This window comes from Pristiophorus japonicus, chromosome 3 (genome assembly GCF_044704955.1).
Source record: "Pristiophorus japonicus isolate sPriJap1 chromosome 3, sPriJap1.hap1, whole genome shotgun sequence".
NCBI classification, from domain to species: Eukaryota; Metazoa; Chordata; class Chondrichthyes; family Pristiophoridae; genus Pristiophorus; species Pristiophorus japonicus.
This window is the reverse complement of record NC_091979.1, coordinates 105,637,927-105,662,611: the sequence shown is the minus strand read 5'-3', so window position 1 is coordinate 105,662,611 and position 24,685 is coordinate 105,637,927. Positions and strand designations below refer to the sequence as shown.

General features: G+C 45.7%; 1 protein-coding gene across 4 annotated transcripts in view; it reads left to right on the top strand.

The window, feature by feature from the left end:
• Nucleotides 1–24,685, top strand: part of mylka (myosin, light chain kinase a) — a 579,206-nt gene that overhangs the window by 327,198 nt on the left and 227,323 nt on the right. For all 4 annotated transcript variants that reach the window (XM_070875645.1, XM_070875646.1, XM_070875644.1 and 1 more), the window contains one exon: nucleotides 3,373–3,510. In XM_070875645.1, the coding sequence (XP_070731746.1) occupies nucleotides 3,373–3,510 (138 nt within the window). The remainder of the gene's footprint in view (nucleotides 1–3,372; nucleotides 3,511–24,685) is intronic.

The following is a 24,685-nucleotide window of genomic DNA, read 5'->3' as shown; positions in this document are numbered from 1 at the left end:
GCCATGTGATCTACTGGGAGAAGCAAAAACCAGATAAAAACCCAGGCCAATTTAGGGAGAAAAATTCTGGAAAAATTCCTCTCCGACCCATTCAGGCGATCGAAACAAGTCCAGGAGATCACCCTGGTCATATTCTATTCCCTGCAGTACTTACCATTATATCTGCGTCGTCCAACAAAAGGTCATCTAAACTAATCCCAATTACCAGCTCCAGGTCCGTAACTCTGCATGTTACTGCATTTTAAGTGCCCATCTTTTAAAAGTGGTGAGGGTTTCTGCATCCACCACTCTTCCAGTTCTAGATCCCCAACCCTCTGTGTAAAGAAGCCTCCCCTCAAATCCCCTCTAAACCTTCCACCAACCACTTTAAAACTATGCCCCCTTGTAATAGACCCCTCCACCAATGGAAGGAAATAGACCCTTACTCCAATATGTCTAGGCCCCTCAATATTTTGTACACCTCAATGAGGTCTCCTCTCAACCTCCTCTGTTCCAATGAGAACAAACCCAGCCTATCCAATCTGTCCTCATAACTAAGATTCTTCATTCCAGGCAGCATCCTAGTAAATCTCCTCTGCACCCTCTCTAGTGCAATCACATCCTTCCTATAATACGGTGACCAGAACTGCACGCAGTACTCCAGCTGTGGCCTAACCAAAGTATTATACAATTTAAGCATAACCTCCCTGCTCTTATATTCTATGCCTCGGCCAATAAAGGCAAGCATTCCGTATGCCTTCTTCACCACCTTATCCACCTGGCCTGCTACTTTCAGGGATCTGTGGACAAGCACTCCAAGGTCCCTCTGTTGATTTACACTATTAAGTGGCCTACCGCTTAATGTGTATACCCTTTCCTTATTAGCCCTCCCAAAGTTCATCACCTCACACTTCTCTGAATTAAATTCCATTTGCCACTGCTCTGCCCACCTGACCAGCAGATTGATATCCTCCTACAGCCCATGACATTCCTCCTCTATCAACCACACAGCCAATTTTAGTTTTGTCTGCAAACTTCTTAATCATACTCCCTACATTCAAATCTAAATCATTGATATATATCACAAAAAGCAAGGGACCTAGTACTGAGCCCTGCAGAACCCCACTGGAAACATCCTTCCAGTCACAAAAACATCCATTAATCATTACCCTTTGCTTCCTACCTCCAAGCCAATTTTGGATCCAACTTGCCACTTTGCCCTGTATCCTATGGGCTTTAACCTTCGTGACCAGTCTACCATGTGGGACCTTATCAAAAGCCTTGCTAAAGTCCATATATACTACATCGTACGCACTACCCTCTTGGACCCTCTTGTTTACCTCCTCAAAAAATTCAATCAGGTTAGTCAAACACGATCTTCCCTTAACAAATCCATGCTGACCGTCCCTAATTAATCCTTGCCTTTCCAAATGCAGATTTATCCTGCCTTTCAGGATTTTTTCCAAAGATTTTCCCACCACTGAGGCTAGGCTGACAGGCCTGTAATTATTCGGCCTATCCCTTTCTCCCTTCTTATACAAGGGTACAATATTAAGAGTCCTCCAATCTCCGGCACCATGCCCAGATTCAAAGAGGACTGGAAAATGATGGTCAAGGCCTCTGCTATTTCCTCTTTTACTTCGCTCAACAGCTTGGGATACATTTCATCCGGGCCTGGGGACTTATCGACTTTCAAAACTGCTGAACCCCTTAATACCTCCTCTCTCACTATATTTATTTCATCCAGAATATCACACTCCTCGCTAGCAGTATCTGCATTGCCCCTTTCCTTTGTGAAAACAGATGCAAAGTATTCGTTAAGAACCCTACCAACATCTTCCGCCTCCTCATAAAGATTACCCTCATGGTCTCTAATAGGCCTGACCCTTTCTTTAGTTACCCTCTTACTCTTAGTATATTTTTAGAACATCTTAGGGTTTTCCTTAATTTTACTGGCCAAGAATTTCTTGTGCTCTCTCTTAGCATTCCTAATACCCTTTTTAATTTTGCCTCTTAACTTACTATATCCCTCGAAAGATTCTATAGTATTTAGCCGTAACTTACCTTGAAATTACACGAATACAAAAGCAGAATACTGTGGATGCTGGAAATCTGAAATTAAAACAGAAAATGCTGGAAATACTCTGCGGGTCAGGCAGCATCTGTGGAGGGAGAAATGGGGAAATGGGGGAAAATTGCGGTCAAAGGCTTCTTTCGGACGAACGCCTCGAGTCCGGTCGGAGGGCTTCATTTGCTGTGCAGCATACTGGGAGATGACTTCCCCGTATGTAGGGAAATGCTGGAGTCAAGTGGGCCTGGACCACCAATCACTAGGTAGTATTCTCATTGATAAAAATGGGAACTCCGTTTTTACAAGTTCTCATTACTATCAATGAGAATAACACCCTTAAACAAGAAACACACACAATAAATTTTTAAAACTCCTCACATATTTAAAATTAATTTAAATTAAATGTCATTAAATGTTTTAGAAAAAAAATACTTTTTGGAATTTGTTTTAATGTGTTTTAATTGGGTTAAAAATAAACTTATGTTAATGGACAGGGATTTTAACATAAAAATGAATGATTAAATTAAATTTTTATATGTTTTAAAACTCTTGCGCTGGTAAAAATAAGTGATGCGCCTGCCTTTACCAGGCGTAAAAGCTTGAAGGACGTTTGCTGGGCATGAGTTGGGCAAACAGCCCAATCTCTCCCACGCGAATGTCCTTCCTGTGGGGATGCGGAGGATCTATCTGGAGAAATCTTGACAGATCGGAAAAGTCGGTTTTACGGCGCGTGCACATCACCGAAAACTGGCTTTTGCGTGGCCTTGCCGGGTCCATGTGCATTCCATACGGACCCGGCGAAGCCGGAATTTTCGGCCAATTGTTTCAAGTCGATGACCTTTCGGCTTCACAGATGCTGCCTGACCTGCTGAATATTTCCAGCATTTGCTGTTTTTATTAGTTGAAATTACAATGTGGGATACATGTGTATGAATGCTTGTCTGAAATTTCCTTTCTCTACTTTTTTGGCAGCGGCACTAATCTGTTTTAAATCAATGGGTTAATGCTGCTGCTAAAAACAGAGGGAACTTTGAGACAGATTCATTAAACTTAGCACATTTATATCCCATGGTGTAATTTCAAGGCTTTTGTTTGTATTATCTGAATTTTACATCTATGAAGTTATTAACTAACTGAAATGAATCAACTTTCCAAGGACAACAATGATTCCCACAGTAATATTTTATTTAAATGAGAAGTGTTATATATGATTGCTATTGGAAATTATTGTGTGAAGGCCATATTACGCATCTAAAAAAATGCATATGCAAAGAATTTATGTACACCGTATTAATAGATTATTTTTGATTAATCAATTTTAGGTCAATCCAAGGACGAGGAGATACCACCATTTTTCACAAGCATCCTAACAGAATGCAGAGTGAGCGAGGGTCAGGATTTTGTACTGCAGTGCTCTGTGGATGGCAAGCCTCTGCCTCAGGTTACTTGGCTTGTGAATGGTAAGACAAACATTCTCCTCACCAACTGATTCAAAGGGGTAGTTTTGTCAACATTTGAGAATTGACCAGTCAACAATTACTTGAGTAAAGTTCAAAATTAAAATGCATTTGATTAGCTTGTGATCTCTAAGGTTCTTCTTATAAAGATGCTGACACTCTTCTGTGAATCATTGAAATGTCTGCATACAGGTGTTTGTTGCAGTAAAATAATTTGACTTATGTCAAACACCGTCACAGCAAACTGGTAGATAGTTGTCAACTGATATTCAAACATTACTAAATATGATTTTAGGACAACTGCTGCATTACACTAACATAAAATTGCTCCAGAATTAGTATTAATCAAACTACCAAAAATAATCACAGATTATTCAATATCTGCCAGTGTTCTTGTGAAATCAGTAAGTTATAAGAACATAAGAACATAAGAAATAGGAGGAGGAGTAGGCCATATGGGCCTGCTCCGCCATTTAATACGATCATGGCTGATCCGATCATGGACTCAGGTCCACTTCCCTGTCCGGTCCCCATAACCCTTTATCCCCTTATCGTTTAAGAAACTGTCTATTTCTGTCTTAAATTTATTCAATGTCCCAGCTTCCACAGCTCTCTGAGGCAGCGAATTCCACAGATTTACAACCCTCTGAGAGAAGAAATTTCTCCTCATCTCAGTTTTAAATGGACTGCCCCTTATTCTAAGATTATGCCCTCTCGTTCTAGTCTTCCCTATCAGTGGAAACATCCTCTCTGCATCCACCTTGTCAAGCCCCCTCATAATGTTATACGTTTCTCATCTCTTATTCTTCTGAATTCTAATGAGTAAAGGCCCAACCTACTCAACTTTCCTCATAAGTCAACCCCCTCATCTCCGGAATCAACCGAGTGGACCTTCTCTGAACTGCCTCCAAAGCAACTATATCCTTTCGTAAATATGGAAACCAAAACTGCACGCAGTATTCCAGGTGTGGCCTCACCAACACCCTGTATAACTGTAGCAAGACTTCCCTGCTTTTATACTCCATCCCCTTTGCAATAAAGGCTAAGATTCCATTGGCCTTCCTGATCACTTGCTGTATCCTTTTGTGTTTCATGCACAAGTACCCCCAGGTCCTGCTGTACTGCAGCACTTTGCAATCTTTCTCCATTTAAATAATAACTTGCTTTTTGATTTTTTTTTCTGCCAAAGTGCATGACCTCACACTTTCCAACATTATACTCCATCTGCCAAATTTTTGCCCACTCACTTAGCCTGTCTATGTCCTTTTGCAGATTTTTTGTGTCCTCCTCACACATTGCTTTTCCTTCCATTTTTGTTGTTTGTCAAAGGATCACTTGATGATCTAAACCTCACAAATCATTTTTTTCCATTTTGATTGCTGTGGAGCTATTTGTTCTGTTTGATATGAAATCTATTTCTCGTAGACTAAGGTGCTTAACCTTCAAAAACGAATTGCATTCCGATAAAGAAAATATATGAGCAAAATGTTTTCTACAATGAGTACTACAAAGTAGCAAGCCATTATTTGTTGTATTTGTGAAAAATTCAGTATTCTACATTAATAATTGTACTCAAACCTGAGATCTTAACCTACTGTACCATTCTCCTTCCTCCAGTACACCGGCAAAGAAATAGTTAATGTCACATATCTTTCTTTAAGTCCAGCCACAACCCAAATACATTGTTAGCTGTGCTTTGAGGTTTTTATCAGTGTTCCTATGATTGAGATCTCCTTGATATGCTCACAGGAAATTCAACTGGAAAGTTAAACAGAAGACAAATCCAAAAAAAAATGTGGCTTTATTTTCTTGTTTATTTTCTTGGCTTTAAAAATAATGAAAAATATGTTCTGATTTAAAAGCCTTATCTACAATGGTGGTAGCTGTGTGGACTTTTGTAGAAAGTGTTTGAATTTACCGCAGAATTTGATCTGTTCTTTATGGTGTAGTTCTAAAACAATGCCAGCAGGAGTCTCCAGCCTATCGAGATACTGGGTGCTTTTGAGAAGATGCTTTCACAGTACTACATCAGAACAAGCTGCCATTTTACAGTTGACCTCCGTTTTACCTCAAGGATTTATAGTCTTATAACGTGCCACGTTGCAGTTTAATGAAAACCTCTAGGGGTGACTTTCTTTATATCAGTTTTTATCAAGTTATTTATGTTGTTGCTTCTTTTGCCCTTCCTGCACAAACCAAAAACAGTATTTTTGAATTCAGAATGAAATGCAACATGTAACAACATGAATCAAAGTATATGAATTTTAATTTTCCAATATTTCAACAATGTTTATACTTAGGAAACTTCATTCAATGCCCTTTTTTCTGGCTTATGATAATAAACCTTTGGTTAAATGTACTGCAATCTTCTTAAATTTCCTGCAGCATGTATTCAAAGGTAAGTGCAATTCTAACTCTTGGTGTTGTTCATGGCAAGTCAAAGGATATGGGGGCCCCACGCTGGATTTGGGGCGCACACTTCGAATTAAAAGAAAATTTTATGCCCGGCGACATGGGACATTAAATGTTCCAGATTTGGGCTCTTTGAGCCAAAAAGTGTTGTGTGCCGGTTACATGGCGTTCGCGGGACGAACGTTCAGTGGCGTGCTCAGCACATTAGCGCCGCGCTGATGACGTCAGTGCGACGCGGACATGCCGCGTCATGCTGATGCGTCACACTGTCTGCCCCCTTTTAAAGGGTAGGGTCACTGCAAGCTCTGCAACCACTTTAGTGGCACTCACTGGGCCACCAGGGAGGGTGTCGGCCGGGCCAGCGGCCCAGTACCTAAGAGGGTGTGCCGGGCTGCATGTTGGCGGTCTGGCTGCATTAGCGATCGCCATTATCGGGCCGACTATAAAGTTGACCGACACAGAAAAGATGGCGGCCGCGGCGCTACCACCTCCCCTTTAAGGGCAGCCAGGGCGCCCTAGCCAACATAGTTTCTCACTCCGCGAAGCTGTCGGTGACATTGCCCCACACCAACCTTGCGTCCCGTGGGGCCATTTCCCACGGGGGGCCATGTGTGCGCTGCACTAGTCGCGGGGCACAGCGCAAAGCACATTTCGCGCTCCGAGCCCCGGGGGAAATTCCAGGGGTGAGTGCTCTGGCTGCCGCACCCGGGTGAAAACCCATTAGTGTCCTGTTAGCGCCGCCTCTTGGGTGCCAGGCCGCTGGCCCGGTCGAAGCCCAGTGTTTGCCACTAAAGTGGCTTCAGAGTTCGCAGCGGCCCTCCTCTTTAACTGAAGGGGAGAGACATTGTGACACGTCAGCACGATTGTGTCATCAGCGCGGCGCTGATGCCTTGCAGCGTCGGCCACTCTTCCCCGCCCCCATGATGAGGCCACTTCCACCCTGCTCCAATAAAATCCCCAAAGTGCGGAATTGCGACGGTTAGGTTGCCCCATGCATTGGGGCGGCCGGAACACTTCAAGAGTGGTAGGGGCGACTCCTTTCGGACGGTGGGCAATTTCGGCCCCTAGAATTGTTCACCTTAGAGCATGGGGTTATGGGGAGATTTAATAGAGGTTTTCAATATTAGGAGTGTTTTTGATAGAGCAGATAGGGAGAAACTGTTTCCACTGACAAGAGTATCGGTAACTAGAGGACATAGATTGGCAAAAATGTCAAGAGGAGATGAGGAGAATTTTTTTTACACATTGAGTTATGATCTGGAATGCACTGCCTGAAAGGGTGCTGGAAGTAGATTCAATAATAACTTTCAAATGGAAATTGGATATATACTTCAGAAAGGAAACATTTGGAGGGTTATGGGGCAAGAGCAGGGGAATGGAACTAATTGGTAGCTCTTTCAAAGAGCTGGCACAGGCAGGATGGGCTGGATGGTCTCCTTTGCTGTATGACTCTATGATTTGTGACAGCTGAACTAAAGATTTCCATAAGTTAGTCCCTGCAGTCAAAATATTATAAACTCTGAAAGAATGAAATGCAGCTTTTAAACATAGACTTCTAGCATTTTTATTGTTGTCACTGTGCGCACAGCTTGGAAGTGTTGGCTTTGGAATCTGATGCAAGTGTGATAAAGCTCTTGAAGTTAATTCAGCCATACTAACTAGTCTCCAGCCATTGAAGACTTGAGTGAACCTATAGGCAAAATAAAGAGAATGATACAATTTTAAAGGGGGTGCAGGAACAGTGATACTTGGGGGTCGGACAAGTTAATAAAGTTGTTAAAAAAGCATATGGGATCCTTGGCTTTATAGTCAATTAAAGGGGAGGGCCGCTGCGCACTCTGTAGGCCTTTTGGTGGCCGCCACTGGGCCACCAGGGACTCGATCAACCTGGCCAGCGACCGGCACCCAAAACAGAGTGCTGGGCTGCATGATGGCGGCACGGTTGACACGCAGGCCGCTATTATCAGGCCAATGTAAGAGTCGGCTGACAAATAAAAATAGTGGCTCGGGGCGATAAAGGCTCTCCTTTAAGGAGCGCCAGCTTCACAACCCGCAAAGCTGGCAGTGACATCCGCCTGCCCCAGCCTCGCGGCCCCCGGGGCAATTTCCCTCGCGGGCGCAAAGGGATTGGTGCAGGGCAGTGATCGTTTGAGCATGATTTTCACTACTTTGTAGTCTACTGTTCTGGCCATGTTGTTCAGCATTCTATTTGCTTTCCTGTTTGTTGCTCTGTGTTGGCTGACATGTTGCGCATCAAGTCGATTCCATCCTTAGATATTTCAATACAATTCATGGAATATGTGTTTTTCTTTCCTATATGCAGTACTTTACCCTAGTCTGCATTAAATTGCATTTGCTGTTCCTCTTGCCATTAACATATTTATCCAACTTTGTCATTTCTAAGCTCTTAGAGGGAAGGCTATGAAGAACAACATTATAAACTGGGAATCTTCAGCCTTGAAAAGCAATGTCTCAGAAGTGACATAACAGAATTGGTACTTTCAGATGCTAGAATGATATGAGAAAAGGGCACAGGTTAAAGGTTATAAAAGGCAAATTTAATACAGATGTCAGGAAGCATTTCCATATTGGGAGACTGTGATCAGCAGCTGGAATGGGTTCCAGGAAGGTTTTTTGAGGCCAGCACATTGAAGTCATTATAATATATAGATGCTGTAACAGGAAGCTGGTCGAGTTAGTATTCTCGAAGGATAAGATCTGAAGCCTATCTTGTGATTTTGTAATTTAAACTACTAACAGCTGATTTTCACCTCTCAGTTTCATCTTTGGGAACTCTGGATTAAATATTGCATATTGATGTTTACCCTCACCACTTGCTTCACATTTCAATACTTTATTCTAGAAAAGTTCCAGATGCTAGAGCTGTAGCTTAACTTCAGTTAGCACCTTAAGGAGACAAAGGGAGAAATTTGGAGGAAAATCTTGAAAGATAAAATGGCCACGATTTTAAGTCAGGAGGCGATGCGGGTGGGCCGGGGGAGGCCCAGGCAATTTTAACTCCCATGACTCATTTCCGTTTGGCTGATGGGTTGCCCTTGCGATCGTGTCGGAAATCAGGCAGATCACCAACAGGATGTTCATACTGTCCAGCGCAAACCCGAGTCCTATTTATTGTGACCACGCACCTCTTAAAGCAAGGTTGCATTCCCTGCTTGGACTTTTCCTTTATCAACTATAGAACACATTTTTGCAGCGCAGGTGAGTCAAAGAGCTGCTCCAGGTTTCCTGATGTCGCCCTGGAGATCCTAGTGGAGGAGATCAGGGCAAGGAGTGGGGTATTGTTCCCCAGCAGCTTCAGGAGTATACCCATGGCCACTATGAAACAGGCCTGAATAGAGATGCCCGCCAGGGTCTGTGGCATCAGCTTCACCCCCAGGATCTGGGCTCAATGAAAAAAAGATTCATGTATATGTGGATAAAGTTTGATTTGTGTAGCTTTTATTTCAGCATTGTGGCCAAGAGTACGCTATGATGGGCAGTAACAGAAGGGAGGTAAGGTGTGGGACAAATGTTGAAAAAGGGATTGGGGCTGTGTTCACTGGTACCGCAGGCGGATGATTCCATCCCCGATATCCTAGTCAGAATTGGGCTGTCTGGGTTGCCTCCTTCCTTCCGTTTCCTCCTCTTCGGTTTCTTCCATCTCTGCTTGCTCCTCTTCTGCTTCTTCCTCTTCCCTCTGTGAGCTGCTTGTCTCCTTTGCTGCTTCTGCTTCATCTCCATGTGATGTTGCAATCCAAGAGGACTGCAACTAGAGCCCCCAAGACTGGGAGCAAGTGGTGTTCTCAGAGGCCTTCCTTTAACATCCAAAGCCTTGCAATCATCCAGCAGCACTCCATACACACTTTAACAACTTTTTAAATGTATTGCACCAAGCCACTACTCCAATAAAATATAAAGAAACCACACCAAAAGCTGAAATCGAAACTTACATGAAAAATGTGTGCGTCCCATTAAGAGGCGCTGGCAGCATCTCTGTTGTACTGCTGCATGCACATTCTTCCATGTGTGGTTATGGAGAGCGGCGATGTCCAAAGTCACAGTCATGTGTCAATTCAGGCATTGCGCGCAAATTAACATCACAATCGGTATATTTACATGTGGGCGGCGAGTTCAGGCAATGGCAGCGCTAACGACCTCCCCAAAATGGCAGTCGCCATGTCCCATGCCGGAATCGAGTTGGCCACCATTTCTTCAGCACAACCGGCCTTAACGCCGGAGTTACACCCCCGAATTTTGCAGCCGAGGACTTCGTGGGCCCAGCCATAAAAAGAAAACTGCTGATCCTACACAAGCAGCTATACCAACCTGAGGAACAGCAGCCTTCTGCCAACTTTGCTGAGGTCACTAAGAGAACACCTCATATGGGCAGCAGAGTTAATAAACCTTTCTTGAAGAAAAGCACTATGGGTTCATCACTTGAGTAAGAAATAAATGGGAGGCCATTGTTATTTTTGCCATTAACTGAAGCACCTTTATCACATTTGGCACTTTGGTCTGCAGCGTGGTTTCACAGCTTCTGAGTCTGCATTATCAGTATATCACTGATATAGAAGTTGTCTGAATGGTTTGAATGTGATTTAATGAAGGCTTAAAGAACTGGTGAAGATATAACAAGGCCTGCTGTGTAGGGGCAAGTTCTCTGGGCAGGGGTATGAGAAGCTCAGTGCAATTAGCTGATCGTTCACAACTCTTGCTGCAAGGTGGTAAATTGGTCCTCCTTCTTCTGCTTCCCCACCTTCCCCCGGTCTTTCTCATGGGACGAGGACTGCTGATGATGCTGTGCCTCCTCCAAATGCTGGCCTCTTTGGACGGCAAGGTTGTGCAGATGCAGCACACATCACCGAGATGAGGGAGACTTCGTGGGACATATTGACGAGATGGTAGAGGGTTGCAGGATAAATTTGTTGTGGCAAGTACTTGGGTACCTTGCAGAAATTTGCATGCTCCTGTTCATCTGACTGGACCTAGACATTAATGGAGTACAGGTTGAACCTCTCTTATCCGGGATTTCCTTATCCGGCACCACCCCTCGTCCAGCACCATTCCCACCCACCGGGTGGTGCATGCGCAGAACTCTGACCCACCCACCCCCCCAGGTTTCTCATTCCCTTTTTAGGCACAACGGTGATACATTTCCTTTATGATTTAATTAAATCATTCACCTAAACAGAAAATCCACACATTTACTAGAAAGAAAGTGATCAGCAGTAAGAAACCCCCTCAACCTAGAACACCTCGGGGCCCGAGAGTCCGCCGACACCTCGGGTCCCCGACAACCCACCGACATCTCTGGGCCTGACAGCCCGCCGACACCTTGAGGCCCACTCGGCTCGCCGACACTTTGGGGCCCGCTGGGGCCATCGACCTCCTCCCCAACCCCACCCCCAACCTCGGGTAACCTCCTCCCCCCACCCCCCCCACCCTCAGGCCGATGACCTCCCCTCATCCGGCAAAATCCCTCATCAGGCACAGGCCAGGTCCCAAGGATGTGAGATAAGGGAGGTTCAACCTGTAGTAGGGAAGGTGATTTACTGGTAAGCCCTGGCGAACAGGGCATTGGTGACCTCTTTAATGCATCTTTATGCTGCAAATTGTGAGGTGCGGCCGATGTCCCCTGTAGCTGACTGGAAAGAGCCAGTGACAAAGAAGTTAAGGGCTGTGGTTTCTTTGACTGTCACTGGAAAAGCAACCCCCCCCCCTCGTCTAGCAGGTCCTATTGCAGGAGGCTTCAGAGGTCTGCAATAGCCTACCTGGAGACCTGCAGCCTCCTGATGCACTGCTCTTCAGATAGATCCAAGGAAATGAGTCTTGGCCTGTACATCTTCTGTGCTGAGTATGCCCTCCTACGAGCAGCCCCTCTCACTTGCTGTCTTCTAATGGGCCCACTTGTTGTTGATGCTGGTTGCTAAGGCTGCTGCTACTCCTCTTCCTCGAATTGTTCCTCTATCCAAATGAAACCAGCAATAATAGCACCCATAATAGGCACCGAAGGTTTACTGAGGGTGATAAGGCAAAAACAAACGCGAAAAAAGCAATCTGCAAAACTGGGAACTCTCCTGGAAAATCAGAAAGCAAGAAGATCCTGTGTTCCATTGACATACAGCTTCAGTGGCTCTGAAACACCAATCTCAGCAGGTTTTACTGGCAGGTCAATCAGTTGGGACTTCCACGATTTTTAGTTAAAATGGTGTTGAAGTCCTAATTGCTCCATAGGATCCTGATTTTAATATATTTATAAAGCCCCCATCTGTCTGTGGTGGGGGCCTGTCCCAATTAAAAAAATAAGTGTGTAGTTAAAATAGCAATGGGTGGGAGCAAGTGGAATGGCAGCGGTGAGTACATGCTCACTATTTTAACCAAACGTCTGCAGTCGTCTGGGCAAGGTTAAAATCAGGTGTGGTCTACTATATTCTCTCGAGATTTTGCTGTCAAAATAACGGTGAGGCTCATGGCGCTCACCGTTATTTATGCGCACATTGTACAGCAAGGAGCCGATGTGCGTTTAAATACCAATATCGCAAGGTTGGTGTCCGAGTTGCACTGCCCCCCTGGAAAAAGCATTTCGCTGACAGCCTTACCATTGGATATAAGAACATAAGAAATAGAAGCAGGAATAGGCGAATTGGCCCCTCGAGCCTGCTCCGCCATTCAATAAGATCATGGCTGATCTGATCATGGAGTCAGCTCTACTTCCCTGCCCGCTCCCCATAACTCTACTCCCTTATCACTCAAAAATCTGTCTATCTCCGCCTTAAATATATTCAATGACTCAGACTCCACAGCTCTCTGGGGCAGAGAATTCCACAGATTTACAACCCTCTGAGAGACGAAATTCCTCCTCATCTCAGTTTTAAATGGGCGGCCCCTTATTCTGAGACTATGTCCCCTAGTTTTAGTTTCCCCTGAGTGGAAATATCCACTCTGCATCCACCTTGTCGAGCCCCCTCATTATCTATAAATTTCAATAAGATCACCTCTCATTCTTCTGAACTCCAATGTGTATAGGCCCAACCTACTCAACCTATCCTCAGAAGTCAACCCCCTCATCTCCAGAATCAACCGAGCGAACCTTCTCGGAACAGCCTCCAAAGCAAGTATATCCTTCATTAAATACGAAGACCAAAACTGTACGTAGTACTCCAGTTGTGGCTTCACCAATTGCCTTCCTGATTACTTGCTGTACCTGCATACTAACTTTTTGTGTTTCATGCACAAGGACCCCCAAGTCTCTCTGTACTGCAGCACTTTGCAATTTTTTTCCATTTAAATTATAATTTGCCTTTCTATTATTTCTGCCAAAGTGGATAACCTGACATTTTCCTACATTATAATCCATCTGCCAAATTTTTGCCCACTCACTTAGCCTGTCTATATCCCTTTGCAGATTTTGTGTGTCCTCCTCACAATTTGCTATCCCACCCATCTTTGTATCATCAGTAAACTTGGCTACATTACACTCGGTCTCTTCATCCAAGTCATTAAAAATAGATTGTAAATAGTTGAGGCCTGAGCACCGATCCCTGTGGTACCCCACTAGTTACCGTTTGCCAACCGGAAAATGACCCATTTATCCCGAATCTCTGTTTTCTGTTAATTAGCCAATCCTCTAACCATGCTAATATATTACCCCCAACCCCATGAGCTTTTATTTTGTGCAGTACCCTCTTATGTGGCACCTTATTGAATGCCTTCTGGAAATCCAAATACACCACATCCACTGGTTTCTCCTTATCCACCCTGCTCATTACATCCTCAAAGATGCATTGAATGGTGTGAAATTGCTATCCTTGCATTGCAGATACGAACTAAACTCATCACAGGAAGTTAAGCCTTGTCCTTTCAAGTGTAAGTACCCTTTTAAAGATGTGATAAGTGTTAATTACTGCCAATCAACCTCTTTGACGCTGAAAATTAACTATTACAAGTGTGGAGCCTCATTCCTTTAGGTATTAACTGTTGGAGATTCATTCGCACCGTTTTTTTGGGCGTATTTTTTTCAAAGTTTCCCCCTGCGATCTGCGCCGGTGTAACTGACTTAGTTACAATTTTTGTAGGCCAGTTTTCTTTTACGTCATGGGGGCGTTCCCTCATGTCTGCGCCGTTTTTTTCAATTTTTCGCAGTTTGGCCAACATTTTTTTCTCTTAGGACAGCGCATCTGGCTACTCCTGAAAAACCTTCTGGTGAGTTAAGAAAACCAGCGCACATTCACAAATCTGTGCTGAAAGACGCCATTGTTTTTAAATCGAAGATTTTGGAGGGAGTCGAGAACATTGTCAAAATCAATAATAAAGTTCAACTTTTTTTTAACCTGTCAACATAGGAGTGTAAATTTGTTGGATTTCAGAAGTTCTCTCATTTTTTAAACTCATTCACACGCCACCACCGAACATTTTGAAGCAGGGCTGGAGGGTCGTAGGTTTGGCTGGTATAATCGGCCCTGCGCTCGGACATAGAGGTTTGAGGCTCGGCTACAAAACAAGCCGGTGGAGGTGGAACGGGCAGGGGGGAGAGGAGGAGAGAGAGAATGAGGTGCCGATCAGAAGGCTTTGGAGCCTGGCGAGGGGGAGGGAGAGAGAGAGAAGTCACAAGACTCCAAATAGTAAAGTGGGGGGGCGGTGAGAGGAGAGAGCGCGAGGTGCCGATCGGAAGGCTTGAAGCCCGGGGAGGGAGAGAGAGAAGTCACAAGACTCCACTGGGGGAGCGGGTGAGAGAGAGGAGAAGTCACAAGATCTTTGAGTGTGGTCCATCCATACAGACCTGGAGTGATACAACTGCAAACCCGTGCTGCCTGCTTTCCTGCCGTTTTGAGCTTCTTTCAAAGGTATTGGGGGCAATACTGACAATGCCATACCTTGTGTGAGCCTTCTGCATCATCGTGCTATGTAGGAGACAATTGATTCGAACATCAGAGCCCGTAGGATGCTGGGCAGCAGGCCTTACCCACCTCGGGTATATCGAGACAGCCGTTCGTACCTCCACTTGAGTGATGTAGACTGTATCAGAAGGCTGCCTTTCCGCAAATAAGTTGTAACTGAGATCTGTGAGTTGGTCAAAGCAGACCTGCAACCTAGAAGCATCAGGTAGACTGCTTTGTCAGTTGAAGTGAAGGTTACAGCTGCACTTTCATTCTATGCCTCCGGATCGTTTCAAGCTACAACTGGGGATGTGTGCGCCATCTCTCAACATGCATCACATGTCACCATTCGCCAGGTCACAGCTGCACTGTACGCGTAAAGGAATGACTTCATAACATTCCCCATGACCGCCCAAGCAATCCATGACAGGGCTTTGGCTTCTCCTGGATTGCTGGCTTCCCCAAGGTACAGGGCTGCATTGATTGTACCCACATCGCCTTGCGAGCACCTTTGAAGGATTCCGAGATGTACAGGAACAGAAAAGGCTTCCACTCCATTAATGTGCAGCTCGTGTGCATCATATCATGTCAGTCGATGCAAGATACCCTGGCAGCACCCATGATGCGTTCATCCTACACGACAGCATTATATCTGCCATGTTTGAGCAGCAGTAGCCAGATGGGCAGAGCTGGCTACTGGGAGACAAAGGTTATGGCCTCGCCCCCTGACTCATGACGCCCCGACGTGTAACCCAGATGGAAGCTGACCATCAATACAACATGAGGCACATTGCGACGCGCAGCATCATAGAGAGGACCATTGGCATCTTGAAACAGTGATTCTGATGCCTGGACCATTCCAGAGGCTACTTACTGTACTCCCCTGAGATTGTCGGTCAGTTCACTGTTGTGTGCTGCCTGCTGCATAACTTAGCCATCATGAGGCAGCAGCACCTGGTAGTGGAAGACCCACCTGCGGTGAGAGTGGCTGATAATAATGATGTGGAAGATGCAGGTGATGAGCAGGAGGAGGAGGAGGAGGAGGAGGAGGACGAGGTTTGAGGAAGCCAGGCAAGTGCCTAAAGCCGGAGCACCAAGTCGGAGATGGGTGGGCCATCATGTCCCTTTAATGATTGCTCGAGCCTTGCGCCAGCAGCTCATCCGTGAACGCTTTGCTGATGCCTGAGGGCTCAACAACAACTATTCCACATGGACATGTTTATTGTTTGCAGCTGTTCCGTAATGTTGTGTTGTGTTAATGGAACATGTTTTAACGTAAAATATATTTTATTCAAAAGTTTACAATGTACTTAACTTTACTTTAATAAAATTATTTTTGTATCAAACTTTATTGTAATATCACTCTTTAAGATTACTTAAAAACTTTAAGATCACTTATAAACTTGTAAATTTACATAACTTACAAAAATGTTTAATTTAAGAATAGTTACAACAGTAACAATAATAACAACAACAGCAGCAAAGAAAGGCTGCACCCGTCTCTCATCCCCCTTATTCTAAGACTGCTTGCTGCGCTTGGTCTTGCACACTCCACCATCCCTGCCTGCAGGCGGTGGCATAGTGCTTCTGGGCTTGATACCAAGCTTATTCTTTCTAACATCTCGGTACTGCACACATCTTGAGGGTGGGGTGGCGTCAGGCGGCAAGTTGGACGGCCCAGGCGGCAAGTTGGAGGGCCCGGCTTTGGGCTCTTCAGAGGCTGGTGTGGGGATTGGAGTGGGAGTGACAGTTGCTTCTGTCAATGGTCTGGGCGTGTTCCCTTATTGCAGCAGCTAACTCCAACATGCCGTCCCTCATGTGCCCTGACAGTGTCTCAATGACCTGCAGCATTCCCTCCCTCATGTTGAGCAAAACTGTCTGAACTACCTGTAACATTCCCTCTCTCATGGTCAGTGACATGGCTTGCACTACCTCTGACATTCCCCCACTCATGGCCACTATTCCCTCACTGATGATCCCGAATAGCATTCCCATTTCCCGTGTCATTGCTGTTACTTCTCCCGACAGTCCCACTACCTCATCACTCACCCCACTGATGGCATCCAGGAGTGATCGGGTAAGGTCAATTCTCTCCGTAGTCAATGACACCATCTGAACCACATCTGTTAGATCCTGCACCTCAGGAGAGCGCGGTCAAGCTCTCCTTCCCCTCCTCCCCACAGGTGTGGCTCACAGCCCAACACTGGGACCTGCAGCCTTGGACGATGGGACCCTGGTTGTGCCCTGCTGCACCACACCACTGGGACCCGCAACCTCGGAAGGTGTGAAACCATGAAATGTCCCACCAACACTCAAACCTCTAGTCACGGAAGGGGCTGTCAGCTCCGTGAGTGGCATCTCCTCCAAAGTCAGTACAACAGTGGGAGCTTCATCCAGCTCCATCCCCTCCTCCTCCCCCTCACCCCCTTGCTCTTGGTCTGGAGGGTTGGATTGGAAGATGTTCTTCTCTTCAAGCTCATCCTCATCTGAATCTTCTTCTGCATTATCAACATTGGCCTCAAGTTCTGTAAAAGATAACAGAACAGTCAAATGTTTAGCAGCCGAGGAGGAGGCAGGGTGTGTGGCATGAGTAGGCTCACACATCGCAGACCAGGCAGCAGGCTGATTTGAAGGACCATGATGAATTTACAGGACTTACCCGCTCCGTCGCGTGTGGACCCTGCTTGTGCAGTACTGATTGCTTTTTTCCAGGCAGGACTCATCAAAGCAGCGACCCTCTCTTCCAAGGGTGTCAGTGGGTGCAGATTTGCTGGGCCTCCTCCTGTTCGAGTTCTTTCCCTTTTATTATGTGCCACCTTCCTCTGCAAAGATGAAAATGCAACTTTTTAAAGAGAGGGTGTCTTTCTGCTGAGTGGGACATTTATAATTGCAATTCCATTGAATAAATGAAAATATTTACTTACACTAACTACTTGACCAAGGCCCTGCCAATTTTTACACAGGCCTCCAGATCTTGTGGTGATCACCACTGTGCAGTGATCTTCTGCAACTTGGTTCCAGCGTTTCTTCATTTCTTTTGGTGGAATTTTTATGTGACCTCTGCTGGTGTCCAGCTCCTATTATCTGTTCTCAATCACAGTAACTAGTGCCTCCACTTCTTCCTGTAAGATATTCTTGGTCCTTGCACTGTGTTGCATCTTGTATTGCTCCAGCTGCGGTTTTCCCAATGCTCTCATACAGCATTCCTTCTAACACACACAACTGGCTCTTTAAAAATGGCTGATTGCCAAATCCGAGCTGTACTGAGCTTACACGTCCATTAGAACAACGTCAAAAACATAACTTTCTTTTCCGCACATGCGCAGAAGGTACAGCTTCGTTTTTCGGTGCAGAGAGCAGGTTCCACCCCCCGAGGCAACTGGACACGCTGCGCGGCACCAAATTTGAATTATACATCGGGGAAACTTTGACAAAATATATCTGCCGCATTTCTGGCCTAGAAAAACGGGCGTAACTCTGGCAATACGCCAGAAAACGGGCTTGGGGGAAATTGAGCCCTAAAAATGTAAAATTTAAAACTTTTTTACTTTTTCTTTCAGTCTCTTTTTTTCTTTCTCTCTTAATCCAATCTTTCTTTCCCTCTCTTTATTTTACTTCCTGTACCTGATTTGACATTTACACTTCCTTCTCAGTCCCTGTGCTGTTAATTTCACAATCCTTCAATCTGCCCTGTTTCCCTTACTATGCTGTTATCAGCTCGCACTTTCAGCAACTTGCCACATGAAAAATTAATGAAGCTAAACATACAAGGACAAGTCTAACGAATGGCAGATGCCGTTAGATGCCTAGGCCAAAGAGAAAACTTGATGGCATTTGTTATGTATTGAATAAAGAGTCTGGCCAGATACCATGAGCTCAAAGTAAAGTGTGACCGTAGTCCTTTATTACAGGTCTCCAGAGTGCCTTTCCAGCCTGTGAGGCCTCCTTAAGTACCTGTGCTCCCAAGGGATTGTGGGATCCCTTGGGACTCCAGGGGATGAGCCCTCTGGTGGTTAAACAAGGTATTTACAGGTTTACATATATAACAACACTCACCCCCAAAGTCAATAGTGTAACTATTTACAATGTGAGTCATCTGCGGCCTTTCTTTCCCTGGTTGATCATCTTGGTGCAAATGCTGGTTTTGGTAAGTCGTTTGTTGGGCCCTCACTGGGCTGCTGTGCAGCTGGCCTTGCTGGGCTGCCTGGCGTGGTGAGTCCTGCTGAGCTGCTGTGGGTGATGGGTTCTACTTCGTGGTCAACCGCTGGGTCGGTTGCCACTGGTGCGTGTGTTGGAGGGTCGAAAAAGGTAGAGTCTATTGTGGGTTGCTCTGGATAGTCCGTGAATTTGAGTTTGGTTTGGTCCAAGTGTTTCCTGTAGGTGAGTCCATTTGAAAGTTTGACCAGAAACACCCAATCTTCTCCTCGGCCACTTGGGACCTTGTCCATAGTTCAACACAAATACAGGATGATTAATCTCAATTTCGCGTGATACATTTGCGCAATCATGATATGTACTTTGTTGAAGCCGCCTGCTCTCCACCTGTTCGTGTAGATCAGGGTGGACTAATGAGAGCCTTGTCTTAAGTGCCCTTTTCATGAGCAGTTCAGCAGGGGGAATCCCAGTGAGCGAGTAGGGTCTTGTGCGGTAGCTAAGCAAGACTCGGGATAGGCGAGTCTGCAGTGAGCCTTCAGTTACCCTCTTCAAGCTCTGCTTGATTGTTTGCACTGCTCTCTCTGCCTGACCATTGGATGCTGGTTTCAACGGGGCAGATGTGACAATTTTGATCCCATTACAGGTCATGAACTCTTTGAAATCAGCACTGGTGAAGCATGGCCCATTGTCACTCACAAGGACATCAGACAGGCCGTGCTTGGCAAACATGGCCTGCAGGCTTTCAGTGGTGGCAGCGGACGTGCTTGCCGACATTATCTCACATTCAATCCATTTGGAGTACGCATCTACAACCACTAGGAACATTTTTCCCAAGAACGGGCCTGCATAGTCGATGTGGACCCTAGACCACAGTTTGGAGGGCCAAGACCATAAACTTAGTGGCGCCTCCCTGGGTGCATTGCTTAACTGTGAACATGTATTACATTTGTGCACGCAGGACTCCAAGTCTGCATCGATACCGGGCTACCACACATGGGATCTAGCTATCGCTTTCATCATTACCATGCCTGGATGGGTACTGTGGAGATCACTAATGAAAGTGTCCCTGCCCTTTTTTGGTACGACGTCCCGATTACCCCACAGGAGGCAGACTGCTTCTATGGACATTTCATCTTTGCGCCGCTGGTATAGCTTTATTTCTTCCTGCATTTCTAACGGGACGCTGGACGAGCACACAATTTTTTTTACTAAGGACAGTAAGGGGTCCTGGCTCGTCCAAGTTCTAATCTGTTGGGCGGTAACAGGTGATTTCTCACTCTCGAATGCTTCCATTACCATGATTAAATCTACGGGCTGTGCCATCTCCACCCCCGTAGTGGGAAATGGCAGCCTACTGAGAGCATCGGCAGTTTTCTGTGCCTGGCCTGTGGCAGATGGCGTAGTTGTATGTGGACAACGTGAGCGCCTATCTCTGGATGCGGACCGATGCATTCGTATTTATCCCCTTACTTTCAGAAAATAGGGATATTAGTGGCTTATGGACGGTTTCCAATTCGAATTTGAGCCCAAACAGATATTGGTGCATTTTCTTTACCCCATAAACACATGCTAACGCTTCTTTTTCTACCATACTGTAGGTCCTCTCAGCCTTAGACAGACTTCTGGATGTATAAGCAACCATTTGCAATTTCCCAGATTCGTTAGTTTGTTGCAATACACACCCGACACGCATGACGACGCATCACATGCTTGTACCAAATGCTTACATGGATCATACAACACAAGCAATTTGTTTGAGCATAACAGTTTTCTAGCTTTTACAAAGGCATTTTCTTGGCTTTTATCCCATACCCATTCATCTCCCTTATGCAGTAAAGCGTGTAGTGGTTCTAACAGTGTGCTAAGGCCTGGTAAGAAGTTACCAAAGTAGTTCAGGAGTCCCAGAAACGACCGCAGCTCCATCACGTTCTGTGGTTTTGGTTTGGTGCATTCTTGATTGCCTCCGTCTTCGAATCGGTGGGCCTGATGCTGTCCCCCGCGATTTTTCTCCCCAGGAACTCCACTTCATGCGCCAGGAAAACGGACTTAGAGTGTTTTAACCTGAGCCTGACACGATTGAGTCGACTAAGAACTTCCTACAGGTTCTGCAGGTGCTCGACGGTGTCCTGACCTGTAACCAAGATGTCGTCCTGGAAGACCACGGTGCATGGGACCGATGTCAGTAAGCTTTCCATGTTTCTCAGGAATATCGCCGCAGCTGATCGAATCCCAAACGGGCATCTGTTGTAAATGAAGAGACCTTTGTGTGTGTTGATGCAGGTGAGGCCCTTCGATGATTCCTCCAGCTCCTGTGTCATGTAGTCCGAGGTCAAATCCAACTTCGTGAACGTTTTTCCTCCCGCCTGCGTCGCAAATAGGTCATCTGTCTTTGGTAGTGGGTATTGATCCTGGAGGGAGAAACAATTGATAGTTACTTTGTAATCGCCACAGGTTCTGACGGTGCCTTCTCCCTTGAGGACTGGAACAATTGGACTGGCCCAATCGTTGAATTTGATCGGCAAAATGATGCCCTCTTGTTGCAGCCTGTCCCGCTCGATCTCCACGCTCTTTCTCATCATATACGGTACCGCTCTCGTCTTGTGATGGATGGGTCGCGCCTCCGGAATCAGGTGGATCTGCACATTTGCTCCTTGGAACTTCCTGATACCTGGTTTGAACAGTGAGGGGAACTTTTTTAGGACCTGGGCACATGAAGTGTTGTCGACAGATGAGAGTGCTCGGACTTCGTCCCAGTTCCAGCGTACCTTCCCCAGCTAGTTCCTACCAAGCAGCATGGGGCCATCGCCCGGTACCACCTAGAGAGGTAGCTTGTGCACCGCTCCATCGTAGGAGACCTTTACGGTAGCACTGCCGATTACAGGAATCAGTTCCTTTGTCTACGTTTTCAGCTTAGTGCGAATGGAGTCAGGACTGGCCTTGAGTCCTTGCTGCACCACAATTTATCGAAAGTCTTTTTGCTCATATTGGACTGGCTCGCGCCCGTGTCCAGCTCCATTGACACCTGAAGTCCATTTAATTCAACCTTCAGCATTATCGGGGGACACTTTGTGTTAAATGTGTGCACCCCATATACCTCTGCCACCTTGGTCTGAGGTTCTGGTTCATCGTGATCCATCGTGGAACTGTCCTCCTCTGCAACACGGTGGTTTGCAGGATTAGTAGGGTTTGCAGCTCGCCTGCACATACATTGGAGATGTCCCATTGTTCCACAGCCCTTGCAAACATCTCCCTTGAAGCGGCATGAATGGAAACGACGATCACCTCCGCAGCGCCAACAAGGTGTTAATGGCCTTGCATTCACCACCCTTGATGGTGGACTCCGAGACATCTGCGGACGTGTAGCTGCAAGCGTGTGAGGCCTGCCCTGCACATTATGATTCGAAAACAACATTACTTTGTTCACAGTACTTGTGGCAGCACTCATGTGCTGAGAGACTTTTTTGGTATTGTCACTGGTGGCGAAGAACGCCTGGGCTATCGCTATCGCTTTACTCAAAGTTAGGGTCTCTACAGTCAAAAGTTTGTGAAGTATTACTTCATGGCCAATGCCAAGTTCAAAAAAGTCCCTGAACATGTACTCCAAGTGTCCTTCAAATTCGCAATGTCCTGCAAGGCGTCTCAGCTCGGCGACGTAGCTCGCCATTTCCTGGCCTTCAGACCAAGACCTCGCCATCAGAATGTTTCCCTTCGGGTTTAGATGCTCCCGGACCAGTGTGCACAAATCATCATACGACTTCTCTGTGGGTTTCGCTGGAGCAAGCAGATTTTTCATGAGGCCATACATTGGTGCCCCGCAAATGGTGAGGAGAATCGCCCTTCGTTTGGCAGCATTCCCTTCTCCTTCCAGCACGTTGGCTACGAAGTATTGGTCGAGTCGCTCCACGAGTGTTTCCCAATCATCTCCCTCCGAAAATTTCTCCAGGATGCCCACTGTTCTCTGCATCGTTGTGGTGGGGTTCGTCATCTGTATCTCATCGCCAGTTGTTATATATTGAATAAAGAGTCTGACCAGATACCGTGAGCTCAAAGTAAAGTGTAACTGTAGTCCTTTATTATAGGTCTCCAGAGTACCTCTCCAGCCTGTGAGGTCTCCTTATGTACAGGTGCTCCCAAGGGATTGTGGGATCCCTTGGGACACCAGGGGATGAGCCCTCTGGTGGTTAAACAAGGTATTTACAAGTTCACATATGTAACAGCATTCTTCACATAAGTGCCAGTATTCCTTTCCCGGACAATCCTAAATTGTTCAACAGGCACTTATAAAAACTTTTTATTAACATGCCGTGTCACTGCATTTACCGGTGCCTACTTGCCATGGGCAGTGATAATCATCAAAACTGTCAATTGTTTGATGGATATGTGGCCCGAAGGGAAGCAAATAACCCCTGTTGTTACAAATTAAATTCCCCTTATTTTGACTAAACAAGTGACAAAGCCAAAGTTGACAAAAATATAAATTCAATGATTTTTCTTGCTTTCTGTGGTCATTACAATCTCTCATTAATCTTGTACCGATCATGTGCAATTTGACCGATCATGTGATTTACTTAACTCATTTAATTTCTTAAAGGAAGGGTGTGCAAAATTTCACTCTGCTCCACATGTAATGACGCCTATCTACCAAAGCTTGCAGTTTGCATTATTTTCCTTTGAGTGACTGTTTCCATAGGAATATATTTTGATGATACAGATGCACCTCTCCAGTCCAGCACCCTCGGGACCTGACCGGTGCCGGAACAGAGAATTTCCTGAACCACGGGAGGCCTTGCATACCAGTACCGGTGGACAGCGCCTGGGCTCCTGTATGTGTGAGTGCACATGGCAGCCTGTGGATGGCTCCCTCAGCACCCGTGCTCACACTCACTGACTGACAGATGCTCCCAGCCAATCGCCGAACACACTGACTGATCAACGACTGCAGCCGATCAAAACTTTAAAAAAAAGAAATGCTCCTCACCCGCAGGCCCAACTAATGACGAACCATGGATGTTTCCAGATGAAAGAGTCCTGGACTAGACAGATACAACCTGTACCGACAGTTCAGGAACTATTAGGTTACATCGGACATTAGTCTTATTCTTATAACCTTAAGTTCTTTTTGTAATCCTATATCTATACATCTGTTTTACAAGAAAAATTAATTGTGGTGGGCATTGTCATAGATTTGGGATTTTTGATCATTTTTTTTCAAGGAAATGATTAGGGGATAAGTTATGTTTTAGGGTTGTATTTTAAAATAAAGTGAATTGACACAAGGTTAAGAAGTCACAGGCTGCAGACTGTGAGACAGAGGGGGACTTGAGATATAAATTGTAGAATTTGGCATGACATTAGGGACCTTGGGCAGCCAAACAAAACATCTACATCTATTATAGGAGAATGATTCTATTCGCGTGAGCTCAGGATGAGAATGTACTCTTGGGAAAGAAGATGGTGGGTTTGGTTGATAGGGCGACTTATGAATCCCTGATTGGGGAAGGAGTTGGAGACAGTTGGGGCGAAATTTGGGTACTTTGCATCTCCCGTAAGCGCCCGCGGGAGGCACTGTCAGGGTGCAAATGAGTTTCACCTGGGCGAGGCAAAAGCAGCCCATTAAATTGGCTGGGGGATTTGCTACAGCGCTAACAAATAGCACCCCACTCAGCTGCGCCCGGCAATGATGATGTCATCGCCATGCGCAGCGCCCTGTTACTGCCCCGGGAGCTAAATTTGGT